Source organism: Mya arenaria, chromosome 14, assembly GCF_026914265.1.
Source record: "Mya arenaria isolate MELC-2E11 chromosome 14, ASM2691426v1".
Lineage (NCBI taxonomy): Eukaryota > Metazoa > Mollusca > Bivalvia > Myida > Myidae > Mya > Mya arenaria.
Window position 1 is genome coordinate 24,369,023 of NC_069135.1, and position 24,583 is coordinate 24,393,605.

The 24,583-nt window shown below is 33.2% G+C and overlaps 1 protein-coding gene across 1 annotated transcript in view; it reads left to right on the plus strand.

The window, feature by feature from the left end:
* Window positions 1–3,325: 3,325 nt before the first annotated feature.
* Window positions 3,326–24,583, plus strand: part of LOC128217347 (striatin-interacting protein 1-like) — a 40,864-nt gene continuing 19,606 nt past the window's right edge. Inside the window, 12 exon segments of the mRNA XM_052924449.1 lie at window positions 3,326–3,425; window positions 9,612–9,684; window positions 10,685–10,759; window positions 12,087–12,218; window positions 12,768–12,888; window positions 13,627–13,695; window positions 14,406–14,512; window positions 15,600–15,727; window positions 16,298–16,489; window positions 18,374–18,397; window positions 21,013–21,203; window positions 21,604–21,733. Of these exon segments, the coding sequence (XP_052780409.1) occupies window positions 3,342–3,425; window positions 9,612–9,684; window positions 10,685–10,759; window positions 12,087–12,218; window positions 12,768–12,888; window positions 13,627–13,695; window positions 14,406–14,512; window positions 15,600–15,727; window positions 16,298–16,489; window positions 18,374–18,397; window positions 21,013–21,203; window positions 21,604–21,733 (1,326 nt within the window). The 5' untranslated portion in view covers window positions 3,326–3,341.

Below are 24,583 nucleotides of genomic sequence, written 5' to 3' on the forward strand. Positions count from 1 at the left end.
AACAAATGTAAAGAAATACCGTTATTTTTTTGTGTGTGTGGTGAGATTGAACTAGAATGTTAAAGTTGCAATAATAATAGATACAGTAAGAATTTAAAACATAGATCTTTCACACACAAAATGTGGCATTCATTATCGCTATATAGTGTATTACAAAGCGACATGTAAAACAGAACACATGATATGAAACAACAGACTTGTACAACACATTCTTTTCATTAATGAAAAATTTAAATGTAGACACATTTTTTTACATATTTAAGTATTTAAATAGAGCATAAAATTACATTAATCAACTTATTTTCAGTTTAGAATAGTGTCATCTCAGTTCAAAAGTATTATCACGGTGCAAAAGAGACAATAAACAAGGTTGTGAAAAAAGTTATATCCTTACTTTTATGTTTTTGGTCGACTGGAGAAAAATTTTACTTTTATTTTTATTTCTCCCCCGACTCATTTTTTGTTAAAATTTACCTTAAACCAAATAATATAACAATGTTGGCCTTAAATTTGACAAGAAAACGTTTATGGTGAAAGTTTGCTATATTATGTAAATTCATTTTTAGAATTATGAAATTTGATTTCACTTGTCTACCAAATATATTTCACACAGGGGACATAACCAATATATAATTATTATTTCTAGCCTACAGTTAATATATTTACTGTAGAAAATAAAATAAATGTGATTTATCCCGCCCGCCCTCCTCCCCTCCCCCCGAGATGTTTCATACAAATGAGAGTCGAAAATATATTATTTCCTCTGATTGACTTGATACTGGTACTGTACCTGTTTAGTTCAAGTTAGAATATGCTATAAAAAGTAATTCTTGCCTGTACCTACACTTTCATAGAACACTATATTTACATGAATATGTACTCCAGATTTGACTTAAAAAGCCAATTAGCTGTCGATTTGAATGTGTCAAACATAAATTATTTCTGCAACTTTTGAAAACCCCACAAAGGCGATAGCTTATGTAATGAAATGTTGTTGTTTTTTGTTAAAATAAAGATGAAACATTAAAATAATACATTTATGCAATAAATCCACCGGCAGCAGGAGTCGATTCCGGGTACTCTACATCTGCATCGTAAACCTTCACCACTGCGCTATTGTAGTCAGATACATGTTTATGTTTTTTGTATGAATTTATACTGTTTACTATGTACAGTTTGTGTAAGTTTATTAATTAACGCCTGTCCATATTTTTCGGACTTTGAAACCGTAAAGCGTTCATACGATATATACGTCACTGCACAATGTCGTACCCCAAACTGTTCAATCAATACTGACTTTACTGCAAAGAAATGTCCAGAAGTGAATTACTGTATCCTCCCACAATTAGACCGGACGTTCTACTGCTGAAGAACAGAGCCTTTGGTGCTATTAACTGTTCTTTATTTCCGTACAATGTGGCCAACTTCCTATTTCCGTCCTTGTCGATTTGCAAAATTAAATTATCGGTCCAGCTGCAGACAAACACGTGTCCAGCAGGCGTCACGTGAATTCCGGTAGGGTTTCTCATGTCAGGGTTAGTAAATGTACTCAGCGTGTTGCCGCTTCTGTCAATGCAAATTATTTGGGCTTTCTGCGGATCGGTGATGTACACAACTTCGCCGTCTGTACTAATATCACCCGATTTATCCTCGTACAGCTTTTTCACCAACTGTGCAGATTTCGTGTAGACGTACAGAGCGCTGCCCGAACAGACGTAAAGCATGTCCCCATGAGAAGCTATAGCAGTACAGGCGTGTGTGAAATTGATCGTTTCTGTTGTCACGAGTTCTTTATTCGCGATATTGATAAATTGCATCCCATTGCTATTCCCATGGCTAATACAAACGACAACCTTATTCTCTCCAATGTGGCACACGTCTAACGGATACTTTGGTACTAGACAGGAGAAGACAAGCTTGTACTCTTTATCCAGAAGTTTCACTCTTTGGTTGCTTTTGTCAGCAATGACAATCTCTCCATCTGGTAGCTCGCACACACCCCAGATATCACAGTAGATTTTGTCAATATTTGGGTCCAACGCCACGTTGTATGTTTTGTATCCAGTTTCTTTAAAAATATGGTTCGGGTTGGTCACATCATGTTGACTTGGAATCAATTCTCCGTAACTCTCTCCACTTTGAATAGATGATTCAGAATTTAAAGTCATGTTTTATTATAAATTAATATATTTATGAAAACGTAGAAGTAATTCTTCGTGTTTTGACATCGCCTTCTATCAACAAGGAAGTTAATTGTACCAAATATGTCATGTGACGCAATCGATTAACAAAGAAGAGCGAGGTAATACTATATCCTAATTGGTTTGATTTTATTAAGCAATACTCTGAACAAAATAGTTCTATTGGCAAAATATACGTGTTTCTACTTAAATCGCTTGACCATATGTATGACGTCAATAGTATTCCAGTGTACTGTGTTTACCCAGAATTTTTTTTTGTTATTTTTAGGGGTTTGTTCAAAATAAACTGAATATTTAATAAACTGTTTTAAAAGCCACACAAAAGTGCATACACGTATTATATTTCATTAACTAATCGCTTATAAATACTATATATACATGTCTCTAAGTTCCATACGAAATATCTTTGCGCATCACATCTGTGGATATGCTTTGTTATTTCCTGCGGAAGACGAGTGTTCGTAATAATCTTATAAAAATCGTATTTTTTGGCAACAAAGAGTAATATTTGTTATCAGATTGGTTTGTGAATTTCACACGGTGGGTGTCAGTCTTCAAGTTAAAATGTTATGATGGAAATAGATTATAAAATAATGATATTATGGCGGGAAAAATATATGCAAAAAATGCATTACTAGTATATATGTATTATACTGTATATATTATGAGATAACACATGTGTGTGTCTAACAACAGACAAATTACGTCAATCGTCATAACAGTGTAAACCAGGAACACAGTGTCAATATGTTAACTTTTTATTTATTAAAGGTTTGTCTTAGGTTTTTAAGGGCATTTTTTCCTCTGATTAGTACCGGAAAATGGTGAACTCACTGCTGGTTCGACCCAGGAATATCGTATCTAGTGTATCGGTACTTCATCGGTCTCAAATCATGTAAGGAATACTGCATATCACAGGTGTATCCATTTAACTTCCAGGTCAAGAAATATTTCAAAGTTAACACTAGACCTGCTGTTCATTGGTCAACAGTGTTAAATATGTTGACGCAGCATGTCACTGGCACACATGGGAAGAATCTAACTGATGGCAATGCTGAGTTCAGTGTACACCGGTACGGAGAATGTACGGGAGCTTTTTCCCGACACTTTGCAAATTTTACGACCATAATTATTCTCAAAATGGCAGTCAATCCTGATAGAAAGGAAGGATTGCCAAAACTACGTGAAATTCTACGACGGCAAAGAGATGATATTGATATTGGCGTAAGCAATATGTTTCTTTGTGTGTAATGTTTATTATGTGATTAAAATATACTGACATTTCAACCGTATGTCTATCAAAGCGCTTTATGTTTACATCTGTCAAAAAAGAACTCGTTTAATTTATTGTTTTTGACTTGAGCAAACGCTACAGTTCATTTTGTACAGTCATCGACAATAGAACTTTGGGTGAAAAACTCGAATTCTTAATCAAGTGTTTGGCAGTAAATTTTGTAATCAGCCTTGCTATAATAAATCCACAATTTTGAAACTACAGTATCCTCGACTAACCATGATTCGTGGATGTAAGGAATAAATAAAAAATAATAAAGTTGAGCAAAACAATGAAATAATTTAACTACTTTTGTCAGACATGCCATTTATTTATCCATATTTCCACAAGTATTTAAGAACAAACGGTCAAAAGTTCACGTAAATAATGTCAACAGAGTACAGACACTGAAACTAGGCCGCCATCTTGATTCTAGTACCTTGATTTGCGAGCTCTGACGTAATCTAGGTCAGCACGTTTTAATTAGGCCAACACTATTTTGATCAATTGTTTATTGAGAATAACAGTCAAATATATCTTTAAAAATGTTAATTTCAAAATTTCAACTTGTAATAAAAGATTTACAGTATTTTGTAAACATAAAACATTAAATCATGTCAAATTACTCGTAGTGGGGGAAAGTATAATTTAACCCAAAGACAAAACTGTCTCTTTAAGTGTATTTTCAGGAACACTGAACATTCTAGATGACTTAAGGACATAAGTGCCTTCCTCTCTGATCATTTTGTACATAAGCATGTTTAAGGGCAGTTGGAAATAAATTATGTACTGCTTTATCACTGCTTAGGGATGCACCTAAAACAGAAATGAACACTCACTAATTTCTTTATTTTGACACTAAGACTATGGGTCATGAAAACACATATTATAAGTTTGCTTTGCCTTCCTACAAGAATTTAGGTCATGTGACCGTCATTGATAAAATGTATACAAAGCAGACGAAATAACCAGCAAATTTTTAAGGATGTTATGTGGCAAATATGATTGGTTTCTATGGCAATTAATTTGGGATTAGTAAAACTACGTTGTTTGCAGTGTTAACCATTGTTTCAAGTGAATTTTTCTGTTTTAAAGATATTTTTTCGCGAGTTGGAAAGCATCTACTCTTGTAAATAGTTCGTAGTAAAAATGACGTCATAGCTTTGCAGATACGTGCATTTCACATGATAACCAGGTAAAAACAAAGATGGCCGCGAATCAAGGTTGGTCACGATTTTAGGGACTAGGACGATACTGTATGCTCCACACGGATTCCCCACTTTTTCCCCACTTTTTCGTTTTACTCTGCCGATTTTTGGCATCGAGGTCATGAAATGTAAATATGATCTAACCGCATTCCCAGCCTTTTGACTTTTTCACACTCTGTTGCCAATCAGTGGACCTCAGAACTAAAACTGCCTTGTTCCTCGGAGGAATTAATTAACGCTGTGAAACTCTGCTGTAACTGATAAAGATCTCCTACATACATGTACATTTTTATATATAGTTTGTTTTTGTTTGAATTCTGTTATCGTATGGTATTGTAACACATATACATGAAGTTTCTTTTTTTCAGACTCACTTGCATGAAAAACAAATTGTACAGCACATTACTTTTTAAAAGACATCAATTTTTTTTTAATTTCGTAATCAAAATGGTGCAATTTCCTGCATTTTAAACAAGTTAACAGTTATGTTCCTATGATTTAGAATTACCAACTCAAGTAAAATATTTGCAAAAAGGTTTAACTGTTTCTCTTTATTTATTATTGGTATATCTCAAGTATTCCGACAATACAATATTGACGATATTGATTGACTAATGTTTCGTTTAGTGTGGGTATTATTTATATTGACACCGTTGGCGTCACAGCAAAATGTGTAAAACACGCTGTCTGCATGCTGGAACACAAAAGAGCCTGAGCCAAAGCGACTGCTCATGGGTGTATTTAAAGCTGCAACAGATAATGATTTTAAAGCCGGGTCGGCTAAATAATAAATAAAAGGAAATGTAAGGCCAAAAAAAAATTATTGTGTGTTTCAGGTTACATGATAAAAAAAAATAGGGACGGTAGGCAGGCTTTTTTTTTTTTATACCTTCACATATTTGGTATCTTTGACAACTACTATATGATGCCATTAAAGATGCCATTTTTCGATGTTTTGAATATTTTATAACATTATAATAATTTAATTGGTGCACTTTCAGGACCATACATGTACAATATTTAAATGAAGACCCATACAACCAATTACAGCAAACCAAAGGAAACAAGATGCTGCACATGTTTATGTTAGTCAGTTTCTGTTAGGACGTCTGTGGAAACACCAAATTAGTACTATTATCCTGTTATTTTTCTTGTTAAAAGATCAATATTAAAAACAAACAACTTGTATTTTTATTTCTTTGTTTCTTTATTACTATCAATAAACCAACACTGTGAAATCAGAAAGGCTTATTTTATCCATTAACCCTTGACTCCATGTATGCTACATTTAAAAAAAAATGCATTGTATTCTAATTTTGATCACTCTTGCAAATATTATCGAAAACTGAGCATTTGCTCCTGAGGAGCAAATGCTCTATTTCCCATATTATTAAATACAAAACATTCATAATAATTAATTGGAATTTTATGGGAAAAAATAAAATGCCAATTATGAATGTTTTGTATTGTGTTTTTAATGTTAAATATTATTATTAATAAAGGATTAAATGTAGAGTCAGTAAAATATACATTTAGCTTTCATGCAGCTTTGTCAAAGATATATAGCCCTAACTCCAGTTACTTGATAAGGCTGTGCACAGTATTTCACACTTCACAATTCCAACACAAGTATATGTTATTAATTCAAACAAAAAGGGTATGTGTTGCTTTCATACATTTAAAAAACAATGCAGCTTTCTGCAAAACAGTTAACTCCGCTTATAACCTCGCCAAATCTGCCCTATTTGGTGGCTTTGGTTTACACTTCTTAAGCATCGAATGCCCTCGTAATGGGGACATTCCTTTATGTTGAGTGACAGAATAGCAGACGCCATTATCTGCAGTGTACGAATTTCGGATTTGATTCCACTAGCCCATTCGGGCTACCAGATAGGATATTTTACTAGCCCAAAACCAATTTCACTAGCCCAAACTTAAATATTATAAAGTATCACTTGTTCATAATAATTTTTGGAAGTTTAAATACGATTCCACAACGATTTTGATCATCTAATCAAGCACATTCATACAGTTTCAATAAACGTTCCCCAATCTGAACAATGCGTCAATAATAAATTATAGTCATACATATATTAGTGTTGTCATCCAAAGTTCAGTAACTAATAAAGTTTTCAAAAAGGTGATAAAAAGAGAAAAATATTTTCTGAACATATCATTTATTAGTTTCTGAACATATCATTTATTAAATGGAAAAAAATATGCATGTACGGTAAGTTCCGTTATCCAATGCATCCTTGTCAAATCCGATATCCACCAGCAATTGTGCAATGACATTTTTCTCTTTTCAACTTTCAGTTTCACTTTGAAGTTTCGGAAGAAACAACAAAAATATATCGATGTTTATATTGCCAATATTTCTATAATTGTTCTTTAAAATAAATGGCAAAGCAATTCAAAGGTATAAAATAGAACCTTACTGTACTGTACACTGACAACGAGTACTTCATCCGACAGTTTTCCTTTCACTTTGATTAAATTTGTCAGAAGTAAACGGGCACCTGTTTTCTGTGCATTTAAGACGATGTTTATAGAATGGTTATTTTGTGTTCGCATTAAAAACTTAAATATCTTTCTTTTTATTTCAGCAAATAAATAAAATATATTTAAACGAAATGAATAAAATATCAATGTTGATATTGCTATTTTAGCATTGTTGATTTGCATTGTCATCAAAGTTGTCGAAACTGCCGATGTTATCCGTTAATTTACATAATGGGCGGAGTTATTGACGTCATAGAGTTTGACTGCGGCTATAAATAGACACACTTACTGGTTAGAAACTGATCGATAATTACTTGTCACTTCAGGCGTTAATTAATTTTGACATGTGTTTATTATATTCATTGATTAAATAAACAAACATTCAGCACATGGCTTGAGCCCTGAATCGCAGAGCAATAAGCTTTTTGATCATCGTAAATTTCGGCGAATCAGACTTCGCCGTTGTCAAGGCGACTTAGTCGTTCCAGTCGCCCTGAAGAACGCGTTCTGAAATAATAAGGTTTTGCGTATTAAAAATATGATGTGTTACGCGTTTAATTGGTATGTGTTTTGTTTTTTTTTAATCACATTAGGAAAAAAACGGTAGCCTGGTCGGGCTAGTTTCTGTGGAAAATCGGAAGCCCCAGCTGAAATTTGGTAGCCTCGGGCTATCGGGCTACCGCGAATTTCGAACACTGTATCTGTCGCCTGCTTACCCCTACTCAGTGCGCTCAGACGCTCTATCGATTTTTCCGGGATGAATAAAATACACGTTTAAAGCGTCTGACGACATTGAGGAATATTTGGGTAGGATAAAAAAATTACGGTCGGCGGGCGCGGAACAGACACGGCCGGGTAACCGGAAACACACAATTTTTTTTTTTACGCCTAATGTGTATTTTCAGGTTTAATTTATTTTCTTAAATAAATTAAAAGAATGACAAAATAATCAAAGTTTAATAATAAGCAACAAAAAATATAACTTATGTTACCAAATCAATTAACACTTATTGTTTACTTTGCTATCATACATGTACATGTAGGTGATTATAGAGATGAAGGTTGAAATTACGACATTGGTGTTTTTAACACTTCCATTCTGCTAAAGAATAGGAGGAGTTTGGTTAATGGCACCGTCTATTCTCACCGACAGGCCTCCATGCTGTCGTTGATCCTGAATGGCTGATACAAATGCCGTAATAGTCTCGACACATGTTCTGGCTGTCAGTCAACCATTGCAATCGCAGCAAAACTGTATTGTCAAAACTGATGATTGTTCTGATAAGGCTTGTAGCTGCACTGATTAAAGCATGTCGGCATAATTAACGCGTGTCGGTAATAAGCCCTGCCAGCGGAAGGCGATTCGGGCCCGACAAGCCATAAAGGCCTGGTGGAAACCCTGCTTTGTTTATACAAGCAAGAAGATTTATTGTTATCACACATGCCAACATATTTAACCCTTTACAGTGACCTGTGACATCACACGCAATCAATTGTTATATTTTTTATTATTTTTGGTAGTTAATTAACTAGTAACATGGTGGAAATTTTTCTAAGAAAAACATGGCAAGAATGCCTTCAAACCTCTGCGGTTAACCGTTAACATTTTACTTATGTTTGACCCCCATAACCTTTAGTCATGATTTTCAAAAAATCTTAAAACAGTAATATGTTGTTTGTATTCATTGATGTGCATATTTATAAAAATGCATTTATAGCAAATAAACCAGGAACAGATATGAAAAATTAATGAGTGGGTAGGTAAATTGAAACCTTGACAAAATATAGATTTATCTCATGGTGTCCAACTTCTTATAAACAAATGTGTGCAAGATTGATTGATATTTTTTTATAAACAAATTTACTTGTTATCATTTACTATGAACAGTAGCAATGTACAATAGACAGTGTTCCGTTTTGAGATCAATAAATTATTACAATCACCTGCATTACTGATAATAAAACACTCCGCGTAAAATGAGTAGCTCAGTAAAAACACGCTATTTAAGCGAGGAAAATGGGTTATGTCCTCGGTGGACATTCCTGTTTGACTGGTAAAGCCCTTAGAGTTACCCCAGAAAGTGGGGATTCCGCGTGGAGTGGACTGTATTAGTATATCTTTGATTCCCTAGATATCCTTAACTACTGATCAGAACCCCGTAAATCCCACTATAATACTTACAGTTTGCTCTTAAAGTTCTCTTATTCCCAGAACATGTCCATTGTGCTCCAAGGCACACATCCAAGAGAGCCGATGCACATCCCTCCAAACGCTACCTAATAGTCACTGGGTAACATAATACGTAACTACTAATAGTGACAAAAGCATCAATTTGAACAAGCCTGAAAAGCCTTGAACCAATGCAGGGCTCGTGCTAATTTTGACTTCTGAAAGGTATAACTTACTAAGGAATGAATTACTTGCAGGGAGGCAGCGGAGACGAGAGTGACCTTGACTTTGTCTACGATGATGCGGATACCTCACAATCCGAGATTGCAGGTAAGACCAGAAGGATGATAGTTACAATTTTTTTTTTTTATAGTGTTAATAGAGTTTTCTTTTTATCGATTATTTCCCCAAATTGGTAAAAAGGCCAACATTCGTGATTAGCATCTCGAGTTTGATTTTAATGTCACAATGGATTATTGAAAATGATTTCATATGCACAATTTTCTGACTATTGTGCAAAAAGTTAACTGTGGATGTTACTCAAAAACTGTATAGATATTCAAATAAAACTTTGAACACATGTGCCAGAGACAATAGGATGTATATGTATAGCAAGGTCAATCAATTTTGGCTTTAATGATTGTTAAGTTAGTTCCATTACATGTTCCTTTTATCATGAAAAAAAAGCAGGTGAGTGTTGGTGTTTGCTACTGGGAGCTCTTGTTTATTAACTACTAAAACTACTATGCTGTTAACAAAGCCAAGTGAAGCTTTCTTCCACTTCCACACATAGCGAGGGATTGATGATGTGGAATTATGTAGATTTCCTTATGTGTAAATCTGCGAACTGATGACTATGATAAATTGAAGACTCGGCCATCAAATTTAAGATTTTCTGGAACAAATCCAAATTCATTATGTTCATATAATAATAAGACTATTACCTAATATGTCAGTTTTAACTTATATATTTTACATTGACTGTAAAACAAGTTATAAAATCACTCTCGTTGGCACGATTTTACTTGAGAGTGTGGTCTTGTGTTGTGGGGGAAACCTGAGTACAAAGACGAAACCTACTTGTCTGGGTTGGTGACCACAAACGAAACTAACATGCTCCAAAGCTGGGAATCAAACCAAGATCATCTACAAGTAGGTGAGAAGGGAGTGCACGAACCACCGCGCTTACCGGACAACCCAAAGCCTAAATATAGCAGAATATAAAAAAACAAGATGTTTGTTCAAGCCTGAACCTATTTCTGGCTTGCAGGTTTGCACTTATTTTGGATCACAGAAGTCTGCTAGTGTTATGCTTTCTTTCATATTTCAGAGCTGTACAGTTACACAGAGGAAGAGGAATTTGAACAAAACAAGCAATGCTTCGAGGAGAACTTTAAGTCTCAAGGTGATCATCAAGTTAATCATTATTATTCAGAATGTATGAAAGATGAAATCAAGCCATTCTTGAACAAGAAATCTATTGTCAAAAACAGGGTAACTGGAGTATGTCAGGTGGATGATGCTCAATCTTGCAAAGTAACAAGTGTTTTTTCCACTTTTAAGGAAATGGTGGCAGGGCCCCTTTAATAGGGGAAATAAGTCGTGTTTTGCCAAAAAGGGAAAATACTAACATGATTCATATAAGGTCAAACTTGTTCTCAAACCCTTTATTCAACAAACCTATCAACTTATTCATGCATGGCTCTTATGATATGGCTACATTTGCTAAATGTTAACAGCTCAATGCATCTCTCATTATTTTATTTTTTTAAATGTTGTTTTTTATTTAAAGGGATTTTTTTTACTCTGTAGGCGGAAAATATATACTTCTTCAGGAAAGGAATGGGGCCTTAAAACCCACTGCAAGAATGCAATTACTGTCAATAGAAATAGAAGCAGTTATTGAGTTATTGCATTAAAAGTGACATGATTTTTATTGTCTGTGTGTACTTGCAGTATGAACACTCAGCAGTGATTTTGTAAAGTTGCAGAATCATGGTCAAGCATTTATACTGCATGAACACACAAAATATAAGAATTTATCCTAATATTTCCATTATCAAAGTTTTTAATTCATGTTTGATATATGCATGACTGAGGTGGTAACATGTAAACAAGATGGTACATGTGCGTAGCTATACATGTACATGTATATAGAAATAAAGAAGACAATAGTCATTTCTCTACGCATGACGATTCACTAGTGTCAAATCAAAGTGTTGCTTTCTTGAGAAACTCCGCCTACAGAGGTCACAAAAGGTAGAGCAGTTCTTGTAAAATGAATGCAAATTTTAGCGTACAGAAAATCAACTGCGAATGTAAACCATTTGTTGGTAACATTATCTTATTAATCATACACATATAGCTTTCTATTAATGTACATTTTAATCTGACAAGATATCTAAGATATTGCATTGTTAAGCTATATTCATTATATTTTTATCCCATCTAAAGTTATTAAAATATGAGGAACTTTTTGTTTTCAAGGTTTTCAAGTACACTGTATACAACTATAGACATGTGAACACATAATTATGTATTGCGTTTTGCTGACCCCTCGAAGTGATGTTGACCGAGATATCTACACATCCTGTGTCGACCTCATATACATGTCTTTTGTAGACCTGGCTTTCAACATATTAGATTTGCACAAGTTTTTATAGGGAACAATAATTATATCTGCCTTAATGTTTTTAATTCATTCTTTAAAAAGATTCACTCACAAATTACAGGATACAGCGAGTGGCAGTCTCTGGAAGAAGACAGGAAGCGAAAGTATATTGTGTACTTGCAGAATGAGCTAGAGGTTGCGGATAAAGACAGGAGAATGAATGCAATCAGGATTATACTCTATCTTGCACAAGGTATCACAATGATCGTAATTAGCGCAAGCCTTTAAGTAATCGTGATAGCCTTATGAGTGTTGTTGGTGAGCCCATTTTTAAATAACTCAAAAAAACTTTCAAGAAACTTGAATGAAACTTGGCACACATGTTGCCATAAACATTTACACTAATGTACAGCAAGGTTCATAACTCTTGTAGGCAATTACCACTGACTGTAGATATTTTACAATGTTATGCACTTTTAAATCAGAATTTATGTAATAGTCAATAGGCCAGCAAAATATTTGTATAATTGCAATTGTACATGGTTACATGAACATGTATGATAGGCATCTTTTATTGTTAATACTGGTAAGAGCTATTCAAGTTAAACATATAACCCCCGGGGGGAAGACACTTTTAAAATATACCACCCCCCTGCAGAAAGAAATGTACCCTTTCGGGGTCCAAATGGGCAAAAAAAGACATCCACCCATATACTATTTAAATAATTGCCTTCCCCCTGTGGTTTATATGTTTTACTGGAATAGCCCTACACAAATTTAATTTTGCAATCAAATGTTTCAGGAGTGTTTGGAGAATGCAGTACAGATGAGGAACAACAGGAGACGGCCCGTCTTAACATTCACCGTCTGTACGAACACGGGCATTTCTTCTCGTTTGTTGAGCTGCTATGTCTAGAAGTCGAGTAAGTTGTACTTATGGTCATTAATGGTGAGAAAATTTGAATTTTTGTTGACCATTTAAATTTGGAGAAACGACTGTACCAATTAACAGGGCGAAGGTTGTCGTTCATACATTTGATTGCCCAACAAACATACTATATTCTGCCAAAAAATCATAGCACATTAATATGTATGTAATTCAATGGATGCCATTGACCACATCTGACCAAAAAACTCTTAACCAGTTACCAGGAATGGTGGAGTTAAGCTCACATTTGCGTCCTGATAATTTATGTTTTAGTAAATGGAAAAGTTTAAAGTTTATTCATTGAAGGAAATGATCTAGCTTAAATGAAAATCACCGAATTATATCCCTTGATATGTTGATCCTCTGTCAAAACAGATCAACAACAACAAGTTTGAGAACATACAGGAATAATCAGGCCCTGTGGAAAAAAGGGTAAGAATGGCTCTTCCAAAGAGGTTGTTGGTTCAATCAGCTTAAGGTGAAAGTTCTCATGGCCTCTCAAAATGGATGTGATTCTATAAGCTATCAGCTTTATTTACATTCACGCCCCACTAAGTAAAACGTATAAACTAAACTATCTCACTATTAAGACGTTTAGAACATGTTCTATGTTGAATCATGAACTGTTCAGGGTTAAATGTTAATATTCCTCAACTTTTGCTTGAGCTCACATTATTGTGGTATACAGTTAAGTTTATTTTATAATATATACATAAAATTGTTTGTTTTACAGTAACCAGGAAGCAATCGCCGCAGCTATGAGAAAGTCTTCAGTGTCTATCAGTGATAGTTTCCACCTCAGGTAGTGTATTAAAGGGACTAGACACCAGATGATACCATTGCAAGAAAAGAAAAAAATTGCAATTGTGTACAACGCATTGAACCTTACATACTGATGTATCACATTGCTTATGACATATGTATCTTCTTCAGTTTTTGGAATTTACTGGGTTTATCTGCCATGTAAGTTCCATTAAATATGAAAATAGCGTCGGTTTATGTATCTCATAATCTGTACTTATCACGTGACTTTCATATGCTATATATACACACTATAAACTGAGAAACCATTATGCGGTATTTAAAACAAGTAAACTCAAGATGTATTATCGGCCTCATTCTAGTTAGTATTGATAATTCTAGGCTTGTTTTGAGGATGTACTGGTGTCTCGTCCCTTTAAAACCTTATTTCTTTATATGCTGATTGTTAAATGCTAAAAGAAACTGTTTTAATAACATGATTGATGAGATAAAAAATGTTGTTAATAATGAATCCTTTTCAGTTATGTTTCAGAAGTAATATCTAGTCTGTAAGCTTTTATCAATGTGTAATTAAACGCTGTGAAATTTTAACAGCCAAATTATTATGCTTTCTGCATGTGTTTTTTTCAGTTAAAATGAACAAACCTTTTCAGCCTTTATACTATTGCTGTTGTTTTTAACACCAGAGTTTGAATAATAATTAATGTATTAAGAATGAATGTTTTATTCAGTAAACTGGATGCATTTCAGGACCATATTGAGCGTACTCTACACGATGGTTGAAGTCATGAGGGTGGAATGTGAGCATGAAACAGATGAACAGAGTAAAAACAGACAGACATTCGCTGAGGAACTAGGTATACATGTACATTAGCTTGATTTACCTACATTGTACATTAAAATGGTTCAGAAGCCAGAAGTGAAAATTTCAGTGAGTTATTACTGAAAGCAATGTTTTCACAAGTGGGGTAGCCATGATTGAAAGTATTATTATCTGTGATAGCAATTAAAATAGGTTTTACATTTATGTTTTTTATGCTAAAAATTATAAATATATGAATTATTATTATATGCTTTCCGGTGGATTTTAGAAATTTATCAGTAGAATAAAAATGAGATTTCACTAAAACAGTGAAATAACATTTTGATATTTTTCACTGTTTTAAAAGTTTAGCCCGCCCACAATATACCAAATCAAACATCAGCGCGCACAGGGCTGGGACACAGACTCAATGACATCATTTCCCAAATGACGTAACGTTCGTATACAATTTGGCTTTTCTAAAAATGAACAATAAACTGTCATATAATATTCTTTTAAGGCATATAACAAAAAGAAAAATTGTTAGTTTCATTGTGAGATCACAATATATTTCAACTCGTGAACACCAAAAGTCAATATTTCACTCATAGCTATATAAGTTGTGAAATATAACTTTTGGCGCTCAATCAGTGAAATATATAACAATCATACACTGGAACAAACAGTTTTCATCTATTTATGTTGAAGTTGTAATTTAATAACTTACATGAAAAATTTAATTGGGAAATCGCGAGAGAAATGTTAAATCTTGACATCATTAATATAATAGTTCAACCAATTACTGTAATTGTCAGAGCAATAACAATACCAAAATCTAAACAATATGAAGAAAAAAAAAATTCTACTGCATTGAAAATAAAGTGAAGATGAACAATTTTCAATTTATATTTATATACTTCGATTCATGGTCAGAACATAACAAAAGATGCTGTGTTCATTGGAAAGTATTTGCAATTGCGAAAAGCTGTTTATTTAAGGAATGAAAGTTGATGTGTAAATATTACAGAAATAAGGGGTTAGGAAGTAAAAATCATAAACAAAGCAACCTACAAGACCTTAAATGTGGGTAGAAGAATGCCAAGCAAACAATTAATTGTGGCGTTATATTATTTTCTTTGCAGTTGAGCCAACTTTTGGCCAGGAGTTGCTGCCAGTGACACTGTTCGGTATGGTGACTAAATTCTGTAGTGGCTCGGCTCCGCATTTCCCAATGAAGAAAACGCTCATGCTGCTCTGGAAAACAGTTCTGGTAGGAGTGAAGTTAATAATTGATTTTGATTTCATGTTCTACTCTGTATTTTGAATAAGTGTTTACCACTGATTAGGCAAGCAAGTAAAAATATTTAATTCTTAAAGGGATGTGATTTGTATGCAGTACATAGCTTCCGGAATTCCAATGGCTCCAGCCCCCCCCCCCCCCCCCCCCAACATTTTGGTTGATAAACAAAGAAGTTGATAAAAAGGAATAAGAAGACCTTCAAAGGAGCTGCTTTAAATGCCAGTGTTGCCTCTGGTCAAGATGTTTCACCCATTTGGAGGCCTACAGCATGCCCCCTAATGAATTGTGATAATAACATATATAGGATCTGGCATACCCGTATATCAGTATCAACTGATTCAATTAGTGAAATTTCATACTGATATATGAAAAATGTTTTTTCAACTAATAAGGGATTGGTTGTTGGGCCTTTTGATAGGGGAAAAAGGGAGGGGGATCACTGGGTAGGAAAAAATACATACTTTTTCAGGAGGGGAACTTTGGCCCAAAAAGCCCTCCAAAATAACGCTGAATTGCAAACCCTTCCTCTACCCTCTCTAGGTGTCGATGGGTGGCTTAGACAAGCTGCAAGATTTGAAAAACAAGTACCGTGAGGACAATGGGTTACCTCCCCTGCCAGAGGACGCGGCAGAGGTATGTCGTTCAATGAGAGCGTCCTCTCCCCCAGCCTCAGCAGCCGACCTGATCGACCAGCAGATGCCTCATCGTGGCCTAAGAGGTCCAAACAAACGGGTATGTTGGCCATACAGGATGAAGTATTTTGGTGTCATGCAGGGGTGTAGAAAGTTTAACTAAAATCCATTTACCGGTACAAGTGTTTTTTGTAGCTCCATAGTTAATATCATAACTTTTGGTCCGCATATCCCTTCTGCAAAAGCCATTATCCTTGGTCATAGCTAAAAAGTTATTTGAAGATTTTATATGGAACTACTTACATTTTACACTAAACGTGTGCATATTTACTAAGGGCCATAACTCTTGCTGTTTTTGATATTGAGTTAAGCCCCTAATTTTCTCTTATTTCATGGTTCTATGATTTAAAATTGGGTATTTCTGAGAAAAAGACATTAGATACCTGAAAAAACAACTACGTATATTGGTAATTTGTTTGCAAACCAAAAAGTCACTTGATTATGCCCCTGGCATTTTTTCATACATTAAAAATTTATTCTGTAGCTTTTGATTAGTATTTTTGTTATTGATATTATATCAGGCATTTTATTGAATTTTCCGGTCTTTTTTGTGATTAAATGGAAAATATACACTTGAAAATGCACACTCGTAATAGATCAATTAATATACTAACCAAGGGTTTCATGAATACCTCCTCAACATTAAGTGAGGCAGTAAGATGTTGATTTCGAACAGAATTTTCCATATTGTATAACAATAAGTAAAAAGAAGTGTTTCTGTGTTCTCGTGACTGAAATGGGCACCTTTGCCTTTTGAGTTTCTCAACGGAATGCCTGATTACAATATTCAAGAATAGGTTTTAATTATTATGTAATTGGTAGTATTTTATTTTTTATAGATCTCACTGACTCTGTTCTGTGTTTCAAATTGCTTGCTACATAGGATAATTAAATCATTTATCTTTTTTCACATACTGCATACTCATAAAAATAACTTTTGTGATTCTTTTGGTATCTATTTTGCTGTTTTTATAACATAATTTTATAATGCACATAGATTTTAGAAGTGCCATACTTTTTCTAGGTAATCAGTAATTTGAAACTCTGAACGGATGATTTTGATTTACCAATTAATCCATTTTTGCACTGTTTTTCAATTTCTCAGTATTCACAGTTGTGTAATTTGTATTCGAATAGTAGATCTTTTATCAAATACCTTTTATTCATGATTGTTTTACTTTTTACAAAAGCACTGTTGATAACAAACTAGTACTTATAGGGTTCTAGATGTCTTTTTTGAAAATAATTAATTAAAAGTAAAGCACTGAACGATTTTTGCCGATTTTTCAGTTTTTGTAGCTATTACACTTAATAAAAATGTGACCATAGAAAAGCGAATTCCTCTTATAAGTTGCATAACATATTTGGACTCAAAAGTAATTTGGCTCTGATGTTACGTGTATGTTTGCTTTAGTATGTTTATATCTCAATAAAAGTCTAGGCACCCTATACACTGTCGTTGGGTACCCCCGTTCACCTTTATGCTCTACTTCTTTAGGTACTGTGGGACAATCGCTTAGAAAATCTTGTTATCATGAATATTTGAAAAGCCAGTCTCGTTGTTGTTAAATGGGGACCGCCTCGTCCATAGAAATTATGTCATGTTTTTTTCTGTATTTAGTAAATAACCCCCATAATATGTCATGTATAATCTTCCATCTTAAAGCATGATACTTTTGTAACATGAGATTTTATTGGAAGAATAGTTTTCTTCCCTACCTCATGAATATTCATGAAAATAAGATTTTGTCAGCCAAATTTCCCAGGATTACGTAACTAATGTAGTGAAGTGTAAACAGAATTTTGTACTGGGGTTTCCAATGATGCCTATACACAAACCAGACACTTTGATTTTGAGTTAATGTTTTCTGTTGTTTTCATTACGATTTATTAATTTGCTGTGTTGTATTTGTGGTGTTTTTAGTTTAATTCCCTGAGTGATTTTAAGGTAATATTGTCAACTTGCTTGCTTTATTTTGTAAGCAGAACATGACTGTATAAACAGATCTCAAAAAGGTCCCTATATTGAATGCCCCTGCTTAAAATACATGTATTGCATTATATTAACCCAGGCTTCTTGTTTGTCCTTGCTTTTCTGCCTGTTCCCTTTAACTTTTATCTTAACTTCATAAATTGGTTAAAGGACTTGAATGTTACAACAAAAGAATATTAATCCGAAATTGTCATGAAAAAGGCAAACGCAAATATATCATCATTTAAATTACATTCACCCACAATAGTTTTACATTCATATTGGTATGCTTGATAGATTTGTTTTGGAGTATGCTCCCTTGCATTAGAGTGCAATATAATAGCCATTGGATACCAATAGCTTAAGTGTGACAGATTTAGACTTGTGCTTTGGTATCAGTGCTTATAATTTCAGTATGCCAAAACTTACTGTGGATAGTGTAAAGTTATTCTTTACAGAATATGATTAAAATTATTATGTGCATTCTTCAGAATGTATTAGATTTTTAACAAAACAAATCATGTTCATTTAAGACTGATTGCTAGAAAAAAATTGAAATTGAAAATAAGTTTTCTTACAATCACAATATTATCTGTTGTAAAAGTTGGCATCCAATGGCAAGATTTCCTTAAGGTTTTGGGACTTTGTCACATTCAGTGACCCTGTTGACACACAAAGGGCACCTTCAGCTTCTTCAGGCTTCTAAAATTGGAAACTAGTACTCAGGGGCCGTATTTATAAAGAATCTTAGAGAAAACATTCTACTTAGTGAAAATGTCCTAATTTTTGACAACGTTTTAAATCTTATCTTTTTTTCAGCAAACATTTTTCATAAAAATGCATAAAATGGACCATTTCCTTGCATATATTAATGTTTATTGTACAAACATTGTTATTTCCTTTAAAATTAAGACAAGAAAAGGACAATTTTATACTAAGTTGAAAATTCATCTGAAGTTTACTGCCCCTGGCTCCTACAATAAAACTACTGTAACATAACTAGAGCTAGCCTACCTGGCTTAAGAAGCCTAAATTTTCATTCTAGTTCAATTAGTGTTAACTAAATCCCAACGCTTCCACAAATATCACACTGCCTTGTCTATATGGTTAGTTGAAGTGTACACATTATATGTTATTCAGATATATCCTACATTTTGCCATATAGCAATTTGAGCATCAGAGCTGCTTTATTTTAAGTAGAAATTAATAAAAACTAATTAAGCTGATCTGAAAACAAATTTAATTTGTTGTAGTAGTCTCCAAGTGTTGTCTTAACTCAAACACCGTTCAAATATTCAATGAATCTTGATACACATGTTACCATATACAAGATACACAATAAAATACAGCTTAGGTACCATAACTCTGGCTTCAGTAATGATTTGAGTTATGTCACTAGTTTGAATGAAAACAAGCAGAGGACTGTAAGCATTCACTCTGCAGCTCTCCTGCAAGTAGATTTTTGGAGGTTCTACATTTTTTCTTCCTCAAAAAAGATTCTGCAATTTCTTCTTCCCCAAACATCTTGATGTAAAATATGCATTTCTTGGTTATGTAAAGACTTTAAGGTTTCAATAATTTACATATTTCAGTTTTGAATAATCCATGATAAGAAATATACAAAAATATAAAGAGTACTGTAATATTGTATCTAAGATTTTAACAATGCAGTATTTTCTTCAAAGAAATATATATCATGAAAAATAAATTTATGCATGCTATAGAATGAAACAGCGCTCTTCTTTCGGGACTATTACGACTAATGTTCACGATTTATGTTTTCATTTTAATATAATGTGCCTTATTTCATTATTATGCTGAAATTTGATAAATATTTGGTATTTTAAGTTGTTCTGGCAGTTTGTTAGGTACCTATGTTATTTTCTTTAGACTCTCGGATAAAATTCCAGATTCCAATATTCATTGTATGTGCCTTATGTAATTATTATGCTGAAAGGTGATAAGTATTTGCTTGACACATAATAAGGTATGTTTTTCTTTAGTTCTTATATAATAGTTAAAAGATATGTCTCAAAATGATAAAAACCAATACTTTGAAGCAAGAGCTAGTTTGTCTTCAATACAATTTTGACCGTAATCATTTTTAAAAGATAGACTGATGATTTAAGGCACATTGTTTTGGGTTGTCAGGCTATGGTTTGGCTATTTTGGCAATGACATCATTGTGAAAAATATGAAAAAACAACCTAAGGTGGTAAAGAATCATCTAAACCTTTAAATTTTACTCAAAAGAAGAGCACTGTGTATAGCTTGATGTTTGACATGGATGTATTTAAACTGTGATGATCAAAAATAGGTCTTAAAATCTATTATACCAATTATATCAATTAAAGAGATCAATCAGATTTGGACAGCATATCAATATATATTTATACAAAGGTCACCATTGGTGCGCGCTGCCATTTTTTTCATATTTTCTTGCCTACCTCATAATAATGTTCATCAAATTAAGACCTATATTGGCTTGTTGCAGTTCATTTCATGTGTACTAACATGTGGCTTGTGTGTCTCTTTTTCTTGCTGCTCTTGCCCGTGACCTTCATAATGACCTCAAGAGTTTGGTTAAACAGAGTAGTCTTGATGAAAACCCGTTTGAAAACGGGAATGGAGGTGATTATGGAGACGACGATATTCTAAAAGACGACGACTCGGACAAAGGAGAGAGCTTTACGGATAATTTTGAACTCCCCCCCACACCCCCAAGACCATCAACGCCTACAGTGGCACCGCAGAAATCGTTGCCATGGAAACCGAAAGTGAGGTAATTATAACTTCTGTGTATGTTTATTTAGAAATCAAAGCATGAATACTTGTTGTACATTGTAAGCTTTTCTGCATTTTGCATTAAGTCTATTATAACTCCCATGTTATGGTCTTTTAGGTTAAGTTTGCATTGTTTTTATTGTATAATTCATATAACTATTTATTTAATGTTTGCCAAAAGAAATATAAATATGCAATTCAAGTATTATGTTTGAAAATGTCTTCAATTTAAGAGAACTAATAATAATTTATAATATGGTTCTTGATTTTGATTAACTGTTGTTCATAGTTAGTTGATATTGACTGACTGTTGTCCATTTATTTAGAAGTATGATTGTTCTGCAGCTTCATTCATGAACATTGTTTCTATGAATACTTTTTTCTTCGAAACCTCACAGGACAAAAGATTTGGAGAATTTCCTGGACCACACCCGAGCAAAGTTTGTCGGCTTCCAGGTGAAGAATGATCGGGACTCCCTGGCAGGCCTCCCCCATCCCATTCACGAGGGAGTGAAGGTTCTCAAACAGGTTGGTGTTGGGCTTTATGCTTTAAAGGTGGACAGTATGGGTTAATGCCAAAACATAGTTTTAATCTTAATGCATTACTTATAATCAAAACTATTTTCATAATCATGCATTAAAATTAAAACTATTTATTTTATGCTTTCCCGTTGTTTATAGAGATTTATCTGTGAAATAAAACTGATTTTTCACTGTTTCAAACAGTCAAATAACATTTCGATATTTTTCACTGTTTTGAAATTATGCTCGCTCTCAATTCAAAATTGGAACACAAATTCAATGACGTCATTTCCAAAATGACGATTTGTCCGCTTACAGTTTGGCACGCTTTTCTGAAAACAACAATAAACTGTCATTTTAAATCCTTTTTAGGCATTTAATAAAAAGAAAAATTGTTGGTTTCACTGTAAGATCACAATATATTTCACATCGTGAATACCAAAAGTAAATATTCCATTACGCCACTGGTGAAATGTAGCTATTGATGCTCACTCAGTGAAATGTTTTACGATCCTTGACTGAATCAATCGATTATCCTTGTTTTTTACATCAACCTATTATATATTGTGCTTCTTTAAACAACAGCTGTAATGTTGTTGTTTGTTTAAAATTCATGGTTTTTTTTCTTAAGCTTTTTTTGTTTTGGCCTATTTTGTGAGGTTTACAATGAGTGACAGAATTATTTATTTATTGGGTAAATGTTTGTAAATTCATAAGGTTAATTAAGGTTTTCAATTCATGGTCAGATCGTTTCGCGACTATTTAAAATCATTCATCCCTCATAAAAAATTAACTTTAAAATATATTATACAATTATTACGGTAATATATTTTTTTTCCCATAAAGATACTTTCCTGGTATGTGAATTTCTTTGGGTGGAAACTGTTTTTGTGAACTATTTAAACAGGCAAATCCCACTGAATATCCATATTTAAACCTTTGATATCAATAGACATTATCATCCCAAGTCAATTATATTGTGATTTGGCTTAGATAGTGTTGCAGTAATATATTGTTTTCGAATGCCATGTGCGCGTGATATTACCCAAATAAACATCTCATTGGGCTATTTTTAATTTATCTGTTAAACGTATTGTTTTCCTGTAATATTACATTTTCAATATCCAGGATCAGAATGATAGAATTTTTTTAAATATATTTCCTACCCTTGAAGGCACACAATGTAGACTAATGCAAAAATATTTGTTATTTCTATTTTAATGTTTAACTCAGTTGACTTTCAAATAAATGGAATTCAAAATTGCATATATGTTCTGTGAGTTTGTTTTTAAAATAGATAGCTATGTGGCCAACAATTCCCAGTTAAAAATCGCCAAAAGAGTGCTTATGGTGTTTTTTTTCTGTACACAAATTATATTTCTTTTTAATTTTATCGTTAATGAGTAAAAAGTGAAATGAGTAAAACAGGATTATGTATTAAAATTAAAAAGTTTTTTTTTGCATCAACCTAATAATTTATTGTGCGCCTTTTAAATGTTGAAATTTAGACTAAGGTATAAAAATTTGTCTTAGACAAAATGTTATTTATGAAAGTAGCATAACTTATGATAAAAAATAAGTTGTTATTGTATAATTCTGAACCAGAAATAGGATCTTACAAAAATTTTGACAATTTTTTTTTGCAATTTTCTGTCACTGAAATCAGTCCGGCTTGGTCAAAACCTGTCCAAACCAGCAAATTGTTGGATTTTATCAGCCCTGCTCATGTGTGAATATTATATCAAGACCTATTTGCAGTTCATATCAAGAGATTTACTATTTTGGAAGGTGTTCATTTTAAAAAATCACCTGCATTTGCTCCGCGTTGTTCTTGTATGAAGTAATGAATTGCGTGACTGATGTCATTATCAGGTTATGAATGCAGTTGGGCTAGTTATAGTGTGTGCCCAACTTAATCATACTTTAAGCAACCAAACTTAAGCTTACTTTAAGAATCCCATAGTCAGCACTCAGCACTCGGGTGCCTTTCTGCATGAGCTGTTTGGATCGCATTTGTACGCTATATGCCAAGAAGTTCTTCATCTTTAAGCGCATATTTTCTTTATTACTATCATAAATAATCACCATTTGTGTCTGCCAAAGCTTAATTCGTCATGAAATTGAATCTTAGTATCCAATGATATGGCTGAATTAATTAAGAGTTCAAATCGATGGAAATTTTTGCCAAGAATTGCATCATTAAAATACAGACAATCTCAAATATTCCACACTATAGAATATCCCTTGTCCTTTTTAGGCTTTTCTGTCAAAAAAATATTTAGAAATTAATGTCACTTACTTGTTTGTTTACATCCGTTGTGACCGGTGGTGACCCATCTGAGAAGCTCTTTGAAGTCACAGGTTTCTTACCATGCGTAACCTTGATTTCTAAAATTATTATATATATAAATTTATATTGATCATGATTTGCTATTAGAATAACATGTATCCGATCTGTTTTATTTATCCCATTATTAATTATAATGTTTATGCATCGAAACAATAAAGGTAGAGAAACATGGAGAAACATGTATATTTGCACAATCAAAATACTGTATATATATTAAAATAAACATGGGAATAATATTCAAAACAAACAAATTATAATGAATATACATGTGCATATTACAAGTAATATAACAAGATATCTAGTACATAATATTATAATTATATAGAGATTAATGTAGTGGATCAATGATCAAAATAGAAAAAGGATATGATTTAGGTACAGATATTAAAGAATTTTAGCGATATTTTGGCGCTTTTTTAACGGGATTTTGTGGCTTTATATTATTATTATATATATGTAGCTATTAATTAAAACAGACATTTATAAAGGTTTTATATGCTATATGT